This window comes from Mobula hypostoma, chromosome 8, assembly GCF_963921235.1.
Source record: "Mobula hypostoma chromosome 8, sMobHyp1.1, whole genome shotgun sequence".
Classification (NCBI taxonomy): Eukaryota; Metazoa; Chordata; class Chondrichthyes; order Myliobatiformes; family Myliobatidae; genus Mobula; species Mobula hypostoma.
Genome location: NC_086104.1, coordinates 107,131,399 through 107,143,456, shown reverse-complemented (window position 1 = coordinate 107,143,456; position 12,058 = coordinate 107,131,399). Strand labels below are relative to the sequence as shown.

At 41.7% G+C, this 12,058-nt stretch overlaps 1 protein-coding gene across 3 annotated transcripts in view; it reads right to left on the bottom strand.

Annotated features, from left to right (window-relative positions):
• The window catches only part of snx14 (sorting nexin 14), a 174,602-nt gene that overhangs the window by 91,820 nt on the left and 70,724 nt on the right, over positions 1–12,058 (bottom strand). For 2 of the 3 annotated variants that reach the window (XM_063056561.1, XM_063056563.1), the window contains 3 exons: positions 10,040–10,164; positions 5,483–5,541; positions 50–76 (listed from right to left, as the gene is read on the bottom strand). In XM_063056561.1, coding sequence (XP_062912631.1) covers positions 50–76; positions 5,483–5,541; positions 10,040–10,164 — 211 coding nt within the window. The remainder of the gene's footprint in view (positions 1–49; positions 77–5,482; positions 5,542–10,039; positions 10,165–12,058) is intronic. The other variant, XM_063056562.1, reaches the window with a different exon arrangement.

The following is a 12,058-nucleotide window of genomic DNA, read 5'->3' as shown; positions in this document are numbered from 1 at the left end:
GACATTCACGAGCAAGAGGGGGTTCTCAACATGCTGCAAGTATACTTACCGGAAATCATCCAAATTGAGGCTACTTCTGCAATACAGGCACAGGGAGTTACACATCACGCAGCACAAAACACATACAGAGATAACAAGCACATAACACATACAAAATGAAAAAATACACAGTTAATGAGCAAAACTAATGGGCAGTCCAAGTTTACACTATTCGTCGTACTTTTAGTCAGAGCAGTACTTAATAAATAGGGAGATACTTTGGCTTTCTGAGCACTCTGATATTTCAATGCTTTGGGCTAAAGTACTCCAGACAAGGTACACTGGGCAAAAAAAAAGGAAGCTTGTGGTAGACATAGAGTTCAGTTTCACAGAGCCGAGTCTCTGGAAAGTTAGGGAGTGGAATTAAAAGGGAACTTAGAGAAACAAATAGAGGCCATGAAAGAGTACTGGCAATAAATTCAATAAAAATCTAAAATATTTTGTTGTACACAAAGAAATAGAGAGTTGGGCCTATTAGGGACCGAAACTATAATCTGTGCATGGGGGTAGAGGATGTGGACCTGGTTCTGGACACTGCAGTGTATTCAGAGTAGAAAGGGGATGATAATAATCTTGTAGCATTGGTGAACAAGTGTGAAAGACTGAATGGGATAAACAGCAAAAGAGGTAACTGGTATCGTTGAAATGGAATAAATTGCTAGATCCAGACAAAGTATATTTCAGGCTGTTAAAAGTAGCAAAGGAGGAAACTGCAGAGGCTCTAACTAGAAATTTTTAACCTTACTCGAGTGGTGCCAGAGAGTTGGAAGACTGGTGACACAATATCATTTTCAAAAAAGAGCAAGGGATAAATAAAGACCGATATTTAACTTTGGTCGCATATGAATTATTAAGAATGCCTTCTGGGGCAACATTAGCAAAAGTGCAGATCAATCAGGTTCAGCAAGGATTTCCCAAGGCTGTTGAGGACAACCACTTGATGGATTCCTGTCAGACTGTTGACAAGATCCTACACGGCAGTCTGGTCAAAAAAGATCAAGGCCAAAGGCAAATGACAAATGGATTCAAAATGAGTTCAGTGGCAGAAGACAAATGTTTGAGAGATGCTTTTACGATCTGAAGCCATTGATGATTTAGACCTAAACATAAGGGCATGATGCAGAAGTTTGCAGGATAACGCAAACTTCGGTCATGTGGTTGAAAGGCAAGAGAGAAACTTCAGAGCAGAGGGACAGAAGTGGTCTGATCTGTTGGTCAGTAAACTAGGGAATGGAGTTTAATCCAGGGACGTGTTGGAATGGTGCAATGAGGCAGAAAAGGATACAACATATGCCAGAACACTATGGTAGAACAAAAAGTTCTTGTAGCACATGTCCAGGATCCCTAAAGTCAGAACAAGTACAATAGGAGATTACAAAGCCACATGAGATATTTTCCTTCTTCAGCTGAGACACAGAATACAAAAACATGGAGGTTATGTTTGAACTGTACGCAACATGAGATTCAACTCTGCACATGTTGAATAAGGTTCCCAACCTGCGGTCCACAGACCATTCGAGGTGTCTGGCATAAAAAAGGTTGGGAACCCCTGCGTTACAGGAAAGATAGGATTACTCTGGAGGAATTGCAGAGAAGATTTACAAGAAGATTACAATGACTGGGAATTCAGCTGTGAGAATAGATTGCATAAATTAGAATGATCTTCAGAGGCTGTTAATTGAGATGCATCAAGTTATGAGATGCCTGGACAAACTAAATAGGAAGGTTCTACTTCCCTTAAAGGGGTCAAAAACCAGGGACATAGATTTAAAATGACTGGTAGGATTAGAGAAGAGGTGAGGAAACCTTTGTTCACTGTCAGTGACTTTTAGAGCCCGTCACTCTTTTTGTGTGAGCAAGGGGTTCCTCACCTATTCTCTAATCCTACCAATCATTTTAAACCTATGCTCCTGTTTTTTGACCTCCTTAAGGGAAATAGAGCCTTCCCGTTTAGTTTGTCCAGGCCTCTCATAATTTGATGCATCTCAATTAACAGCCTCTGAAAATCATTCTAACTTATGCAATCTAGTCTCACAGCTGAATTCCAGTCATTGTAATCTTCTTGTAAATCTCTGCAACTTCTCCAGTGAAATCCCGTTTTCCTGTAATGTGACCAGAACATATGCAATATTTAGTCTCATGTTGTGTACATTTCAAATAACCTCCATGCCTTTGTATTCCACTTCTCAGCTAGAAAAGGAAAGCATCTCCTATGGCTTGGTAATCTCTGAAAATATTCAGGCATCAGACAATGGAGAAGGACCACTGAAACTGCTACAAGAATGGTCAAAATGGCTCCAATGTCAGCACCAAAATAGCTCCAGAGCAGGAAGGTCACACGTTTTGGGGGTCACCATGGCCACAATAGTAGTCTGCAGCTACTGGGGTTGATGTGCATCGATGGAGGTAGCACATTAGGAACAATTGAGGCTTATTCAATGTATTTCAACGCAGTCACTGTTGTATTTAACCTCCCCAACAATAGCTAGAACCTCATTGTGATGATTAATATCTGAAGTTAATTTGTTTCTCTCTCTGCACCAACATCTATCAATCAGCAGTAATCTGCAGCCAACCTGTCTCACTCTTACTACGATGCACAGGTCAGGCCTGTGTTTTAATACTCTGCTTAGGTACATGCAGTTCCAGAAACACTCAAGAAGCTCAGCACTATCCAAGACAAGGCAGCTGGCTTGAGTGGCACCTCATTACCATCCTGAACATAGAAAACCTACAGAACAATACAGGCCCTTCAGCCCACAATGCTGTGCCGAACAAACCTTTACCTTAGAAATTACCTAGGGTTATTCATAGCCCTCTATTTTTCTAAGCTCCATGTACCTGTCCAGGAGTCTATCGTATCCGTCTCCACCACTGCCACCGACAGTCCATTCCACGCACTCACACTTTCTGCGTAAAAAACTTACCCCTGACATCTCCTCTGTACCTACCTCCAATCACCTTAAAACTATGCCCTCTCATGCTGGCCACTTCGGTGCTGGAAAAGCCTCTGACTATCCACACGATCAATGCCTCTCATCATCTTATACACCTCTATCAGGTCACCTCTCATCCTCCATCGCTCCAAGGAAAAAAGGCCGAGTTCACTCAACCTATTCTCATAAGGCATGCTCCCCAATCCAGGCAACATCCTTGCAAATCTCCTCTGCACCCTTTCTATAGTTTCCACATCCTTCCTGTAGTGAGTTGACCAAAACTGAACACAGTACTCCAAATGGGGTCTGTCCAGGGTTCTATATAGCTGTAACATTACCTCTCGGCTCTTAAACCCAACCCCACGGTTAATGAAGGCCAATACACCGTATGCCTTCTTAACTACACAGTCAACCTGCGCAGCAGCTTTGAATGTCCTATGGACTAGGACTCCAAGATCCCTCTGATCCTCCACACTACCAAGAGTCTTACCGTTAATACTATATTCTGCCATCGTATTTGAACTACCAAAATGAACCACTTCACACTTATCTGGGTTGAACTCCATCTGCCACTTCTCAGCCCAGTTTTGCATCCTATCAACGTCCCGTTGTAACCTCTGACAGCCCTCCACACTATCCACAATACCACCAACCTTTGTGTCATCAGCATATTTAGTAACCCATCACTCCACTTCCTCCTCCAGGTCATTTATAAAAATCACAAAGATAAGGGGTCCCAGAATAGATCCCTGAGGCACACCGACCTCCATGCAGAATATGACCCGTCTACAACCACTCTTTGCCTTCTGTGGGCAAGCCAATTCTGAATTCACAAAGCAAGGTCCCCTTGGATCCTATGCCTCCTTACTTTCTCAATAAGCCTTGCATGGGGTACCTTGTCAAATGCCTTGCTGAAATCCAAGAACATGACATCTACTGCTCTACCTTCATCAATGTGTTTAGTCACATCCTCAAAAAATTCAATCAGGCTCGTAAGGCACAACCTGCCTTTCACAAAGCCATGCTGACTACTCCTGATAATATTATGCCTCTCCAAATGTTCATAAATCCTGGCTCTCAGGATCTTTTCCATCAACTTACCAACCACTGAAGTAAGACTCACTGGTCTATAATTTCCTGGACTATCTTTACTCCCTTTCTTGAATAAGGGAACAATATCCACAACTCTCCAATACTCCGGAACCTCTCCCGTCCTCATTGATGATGCAAAGATCATCGCCAGAGGCTCTGCAATCTCCTCCCTCGCTTCCCACAGTAGCCTAGGGCACAACCTGTCTGGTCCCGGTGACTTATCCAACTTAATGCTTTCCAAAAGCTCTAGCACATCCTCTTCCTTAATATCTACATGCTCAAGCTTTTCAATCTGCTGCAAGTCATCCCTACAATCGCCAAGATCCTTTTCTGCAGTGAATACTGAAGCAAAGTATTCATTAAGTATCTCTGCTATCTCCTCTGGTTCCAGACACACTTTTCCACTGTCACACTTGATTAGTCCTATTCTCTCACATCTTATCCTCTTGCTCTTCACATACTTGTAGAATGCCTTGTAGTTTTCCTTAATGCTGCTTGCCAAGGACTTCTCATGGCCCCTTCTGGCTCTACTAATTTCAACCTTAAGCTCCTTCCTGCTAGCCTTATAATCCTCTAGATCTCTATCATTCCCTAGTTTTTTGAACTTTTCGTAAGCTTTTTTTTCTTCTTGACTAGATTTTCAACAGCCTTTATACACAACAGTTCCTGTACCCTACCATCCTTTTCCTGTCTCATTGGAACGCATCTTCAGTTCCCTAACCTGGTCCCTGAACATTCATTTCCCCAGAGTACACTGCAGGTGTTGCCTCTAAGTCCAACCTCCATCCATGTTGTGAGAGGTGGAAACAGGTAAGGCCGACCAACAGGGCTCTGGTGAAGCTGTATAGACCAATCTCCTGTACAACGGATACAAACAGATTATGGAAACATTGATGAACTCCAACCATACCATCAGCTTTGGATGATGTGACTGAGACAGGAGGTGATCAATGGCCTCTGCTCCATTGGGAACTAAGGGCCCAAGAAGAAGACATTGCAGTTACTTACTAAGCTACTCCCAAACCATCTACTGTGGCATGGAGTACACTGAGCAGAAGATTGGTTCCACAACCCGGGGTGGTGAATCTTGAATGTTGAAAGTAAGAAGAGAGTAAACCAGTTCTATTTAATTGATTGGGGTCTCTTAATATACACCTGAGTGTCAAATTCTATTTGCTTTGGAGAAATGTAGTGAAAGTTCAATTTATTAGAAGAGTTGGGTGAAGACTCATAAATTTTAAATCTCAATTACATTCATTATGAGGAGCAGAAATAGTCTTCAGCAAAGAAGCTCAAACAGAATAGAAAGCCAGTCAGTAACTGCACAGGGAAATCAAAATCATGTGTTTCTTCAGTTTTAAAGTAGTGGGATGTCAGCACAAGCTGTGCTTACCCGTTCAACCAGTGAGACTCACCTGTTAGACTTGGAGTTGCGTGTGGGGGATTCTGCTCCTGTCAACAGATATCTGAAGTACTGCGGGGGAAGGAAACAGTGAAAATGTTAAATGCAGTGCAGATCAAGCTGTATGCAACCACACCACAACTCAAGAGCTCCCGAAACCTGGGCTCAGTCACATGCTCATGTGGATGCCCTGGCATGATGGGCTGAACAGCCTACTTCTGCTATAAGATAATAGAACTATAACTTCTATTATATACACAGCCTCTCCAAATTCAGCCTGATGTGCAATTTATTAACTACGGGGAAAGAGCTGTGGGGGAGAATTAGTGAAACTACAGTATAATATGCAGATAGTACACAAGTAAATAATCCAAAATGAATGAGAAGTTGTGTTCACTTTTCCAAACACTGACTTCATAGCAAAGATCATGGGAGCTACCACAACCTCGTTTTTAAACATTTAACACCCTCCTTCCTCTGATCCGTCCAAAACATTGGCTAGGAAATCTGCTCCCATCTCTAGCAATGGCTGACCACTGGTTACTACAGAATAACAGCAGTTCCTCCGACAGACTCCACTTCCCACTTTGCCAGCTCATCAGTACTGCCAGACTTGATTAGAAATAGGCTATAGATTTGGCACACAATAGCTCAGCAAGTGGATCTGCTTTCTCACCGCTCCAGAGACACGGGTCCAATCCTGAACTCGGATGCTGTCTGTGAGAAGTTTGCATGCTCTCCCTGTGAGTTTCCTCTGGGTATTCTGGTTTTCTCCCATATCCTAAAGATGTGCTGGGTGCCAAGTTATTTGGCGACTGTAAATTGTCCGCAGTTACAGGTGAGTGGTAGAATCTAGGGGTGGGGCGGGGGATAATGAGGGAAATGTGGGGAGAATAAGATAGGATTAGAATACGCAAACTGCACATGGGTGCTCGATGGTCTTGTGAATCTGGTGAGCCAAAGGGCCAATTTCCATACTGTGTAATTCTGGCACACTGCACATCTGCTCCACATATGCACAGAGTTGCCAGTGAAACACAGTGCACAGCCGACAGATGATCAAACTGCCAGGTCAGCCCTGGCATGGCCTGAGTAACCAAAAAACGTTCACCAAGAGAGCTTCTTCTTCTTCATGTGCCTTGCACGTTACACACTGGGGCGATCATGGCTCTCCACATCGAACGCAGTGTCAATAACATCTCACGCACTTAGATCTGTTAGTTCTTTCACAGTATCCATATATTTTCTTCTTTGCCTTCCTCTTCCGTGTTTCCCAGGCATACGGCCTTGTAATGTAAGGCATTCTATTTCTCCCCTTCTGATGACATAGCCCAGGAATTTAAGTTTCCTCTCATTTAATGTTGTCATCAAAGATCTTTTTATATGGGCACGTTGGAGTACTGTCTCATTAGTTACCCATCTCTATATGATATTTTCAGCATTCTTCTAAGAAACCACATTTCTGTTGCTTCTAAGTTTCTTTGGAGTTCTGGTGTTACAGTCCATGTTTCGGAAACATACAGCAAGATTGACCAGATGTAACATTTTAGTAGCCTAAGACTTGTTGTCATAGAAATGTGTCTGTTGGTAAAAATGTGTTTCATTTTTTGGAAGTTGATTTTGGCAATGGCAATTCTTCTTTTTATGTCTACTTTACTTCTAGCATCTTGTGATATAAAGCTACCCAGGTAATTAAAGATGTTTTTTTTTACAGTTGACGATTAGACCAAAATCTGCACTTGTTTATACTACTTTGTCTAGGAGGATTTGTAGGTCTTCTGCAGCACTTGCTATTAGGGTGGTATCGACTGCATATCTTATATTGTTGATGTTAACACCTCCAATTTTTATCCCATCTAGGTCTTCTATTTCTCTGAGAATCATTTCACTATAGATATTAAACAATTCTGGTGAGGCAACGCATCCCTGTCTAACTCCTCTTTGACTTTTAGTCCAACTGCTTATATTATCATCAATTTTTACCGCTGCCGTTTGGTTCCAATATAAATTTTGAAGCAGTTGTTGGTCCCTTCCGACAATGTTTAGTGAAATCTGTCGAATGCTTTAGTGAAATCAATAAAACATAGAAAGATATCATTTTGATATTCAATTGCCCTTTCTGAAAGCATTCGTAGTATGAAAATTGTGTTCCTAGTTCCTCTATCCTCAATAAACTCATATTGTAGTTTAGAAGTTTCTGGTCTTAACTTGCTTTTAATTCGACTCAGAACAACTCTCAACAAAATCTTTGTTATGTGACTCATAAAACTGATTGTTCTATAATTTTCGCAGTCAATAGTTCCAGGAATTATTGGCAGAGTTATAAATACTGATTTCAAGAGATCATCAGGCAATACACCAGACTCATATATGCCATTAAACAGTTCAGAAAGAATATCTATGCCCAGATCTTCTAGGGCTCGTATCATTTCCACTGAACTTTCATCAGGTCCAGTGGCTTTACCATGTTTCATGCTTTTCATTACTTTAGTCATTTCTTCTTTGAATAAGTGGGCCAGAATTAGGGTGTTTAATATCTGGGGGTTCCCCTCTATTATCCTCTAACAGCTGCTCTATATACTGAATCCACCTCTCCCATACTTTATCTGGATCTGTTAGTATGGATCCATCTGCTGATCTTATGCATCCTGTACAGGAGGTTTTCTTAATTCCAGTAATTTCCTTAATTTTCTTGTGCATTTCTTTGCTGTTGTTAATATGGCCTTCTACTTCATCGCATTTTTGATTCAGCCACTCTTCCTTTGCAATATTGCACAATTGTCTGGTCTGTCCGTCTAGCTCTCTGCATTGCACTTCATTATTCTTCAATAACCTTCTTTGTTCCTTCAGATCTAGAATTTCTTGGGTTATCCATCCCTTGTTGGTGTGTTGGATTTCTTGTACTGGGATTATCTCCTCTGCTGATTGCTGTATAGCATATTTAAATCTGTCCCAAATAGGTGTTGTTACATTTTTGTTGTTACATCTTCTACAGCTGTCTTGAATTGTTGCTTAAGTATGCTATCTTTTTTAAGTTCTCCCAACATATACTTTCTCTTCTTTCCACGTTTCAGTTTCTTTAATTTTGTTTTGATGGTAGCTATTACTGGATGGTGATCTGAACCACAGTCTGCTCCTGGGTAGGCTTTAGAATTTGTGCTATTATTTCTCCCTATTATCTCCCCTAGTCCTATTATGTTATCAATCCTTTCCTGTCCAACTTTGGCGTTAAAATCTCCCATGACTAGTTTTATATCCTGAGATTTACATTGCTCATAAGCACTGTCAAGATCTTCATAAAACTTGATATCCTCTTCATCCGCATCATTTGTTGGCGCGTAGGCTTGGATTATGCTAATGTTAAAAGGGTGTATGGGGTGGTTAAATCCTGACTAAATATCCAGGAAATGCCAATAGCGATTATATAACTTCTCCCACCCAAGACAACTCTGCCTTCACGTAGGGCTTAGGTCCGAGTGCACCCTGCCTCGCTGAAGGAGCTCTGTTGATGGTGAGTGTTTGGCGCCAGAAACGTAACCAGACCAATGGTGGTGGTGTCACCTAAAATCACTGAAGTCTCCGGCAGCAGAGAGATGGATTCCAAGCTTTGGCGGAGGATTGTCTTTGTACAACAACAGCAAAGGTTGCGCGATGTCTAGTGTATGATTCCCAATCGGGAACACCAGGAGAGGTCAAATGCTCTAGTTAGATGAGCACTACGGCAACAGAAGGCAACGGCAAACCACTGTTGAAATTTCTGCCTAGTCAATCATGGAAAGAAACAAAAGAAGGAAACCAGACAACAGCGTGAATGGGGTTAATTCCAATCAACAAAACAACACCTCGCTCGGCAGGGGTAGTCACGTGCTGCAGGTGACACCAGACCGTCATCCAGAGACTGTAAGCAATAGGGAAAGGCTGAGGGTAGTAACATGGAATATCCAAACACTTTATCAGAATGGAAAGTTGGACAACACATTAAGTGAATGTTAGAAGTTGATATCTTAGGCCTGTCAGAAATTAGATGGATTGACAGTGGCAAATTCACTAAGAATACTTCTCTGATAATGTATTCTGGAGGTCAACAGCATATGTATGGAGTTGGAATTATTTTAAACAAACAAGTATCAAAATGTCTTATGGGATATTGGGCGATATCCGATTGGCTGCTTTTAGTTAAATTAAGGGGTAACCCCTTATAACAAGAGAGAAACACCGTTTAAAGACGAATCATATCCCATTCAAAATGATTCTCATTCAAACCCATTAACACATAGTCAGAATCAGGTTTATTACCACTGACATCTGTTGTTCTGAGGCAGTAGTACAGTTCAGTCCACAAAATATACCATAAATTACCGTAGGATATTATACATTTCTCACTGAAGAACCCACGGCTGTGACTGTAGATTTCATCTGCAGTGATCCTAAAAGGGAATATTTGATGATACCCTTTGGAGCTACATGCAAAGAGTCACCACTTTCATGAACAGTGAATTCCAGCAATCAATTAAACACAAGTGTAACTGGTTCAAAGAAAATGCAGGGAAGCTACTCAAAGTTTCCATACCTCATCACTATGGCAAAACATAGGCGTAAACACCGTTTCCAACAGATTCATGACATGCTCATAGGCCTCGAACAAGCAGCGCATGGTCTGAAGCTTCACAACATCTTTGTACGGTCCTTCTGCAACTGCAAAGTTAAGAACAGAGCCCACTAAGTAAAGTGCCCTGTCAGGGTGCTGCATCACACATAGGACAGTACAGCACAGTAACAGGTCCCTTGGCCCACGATGGTGTGGTGTGTCAAACTAATTAAACTAGTAGTTAAATGCCTAACTAAGCTAATCCCTTCTGCCTTCCTAATGCCCAAAATCTTCCGTTCTCGGCACATTCATGTCTACCTCTGAGCCTTTCAAATACTTCTATCGTATTTGCCTCCCGCAGCACATTCCAGGCACCCACAGCTCGGTGCAAAAAAACCCCTGCCCAGCACATCCCCACCCTCCCCCCCCCGAACCTCTGCCCTCTCACCCTAAATGCACGAATTCTAATTTTAGACATCAATTCATATACATTCGCACATTTCAAATTGAGATTACGAAGAGATGCAGCAATCTGTCACATCAAGATTTTACGAACTGAAATATGATTACAACAAACTACACTCAGTGGTCACTTTATTAGGTACAGGAATGGAGCCCAGTGGTCATTTGCTGCTGTAGTCCATCCACTTCAAGGTTCGATGTGTTGTGCGTTCAAGAGGTGTTCTTCTGCAAACCACTGTTGTAACACATGGCTATTTGAGTTACTGTCATCTTCCTGTCAGTTTGAACCAGTCTGGCCATTCTCCTCTGTCCTCTCTCTCATTAACAAGGTAATTTCACCCACAGAACTACTGCTCACTGGGATGTTTCTTGTTTTCACACCATTCTGTGTGAAAATCCCAGGAGATCAGCAGCTTCTGAGATGCTCAAACCACCCTGTATGGCACCAATAGCTAATTCACGGTTAAAGTCACTTGGTTCACATTTTCTCTCCCATTCTGATGTTTGGTCTGAACAACAGTTGAACCTCTTGACCATGTCTGCATGCTTCTATGCAATGAATTGTTGCCACATGATCAGATATTTGCATTAACAAGCAGGTACACAAGTGTACCTGATAAAGTGGCCACTGTGTGCAGGTGTTGAAACTGCAGATCATGTAACATCTCTCCGTTACTCAGAAATTCGGTGACTCCAATGGATTGACCTCAGCCTCCGAAAAATCAGAAAAACTGTAGGTGCTGTAAATCTCAAATATGAACTGAAGCAGGGAGACCCTGCAAGTACCCAAGAAAATGTACTGTACAAAGTTACAGAAAGACAATTCTGTGCATTATTGTAGGAGAGTTCTGCACAGGTTTAATGCTGATATTTATATTTTGTCTCTCTCTCTCTCTCCCTCCCTCTCTGCAAACAGGGTATGTCTTCAAAAAGACGTCCGACAAAATTCCACACAAATTGAGAGGTCCAGGCAAAATCCTTGGATTGAAGAACAAATGGACTGAAGATGAGGAAGTATCTTATGCTTATTAGATTCCAGTCAGCTCCGTGCATTGGCTTACCATACTGCGCAAAAGTCTGAGGCACATGTAAAAAAAATTCTGTAAAGTGAAGATACTTTCAAAAATAATTAACGAGAAGTTTCTAAATATAAAAAAATTACTATAAAGAGCAATAGACTAAAAAAACCTAAATCAATATGTGGTGTGACCACTCTTTGCCTTTAAAACTGCATCAGTTCTCTTAGGTATACTGATGCCCAGTTTTGTATGAAAATTGGCTGGACGATTGTTCCACACATCTTGGAGAATTTGCCACAATTCTTCTACAGTCTTTGGATGCGTTGCTTGTTTCTGTTCTCCAGGTAATCCCGGACAGACTTGATGACGTTGAGATCGGGCTCTGTGAAGGCCATACCATTTGAAACCATATAAAAGAATCAAGGTGCCTAAGGCTTTTGCACAGTATTGTAGATCTCCACCGTTTTAATTTATAGCAATCACTTGGAAATGGATAGCTGTAAATGTTCATTTGATACTG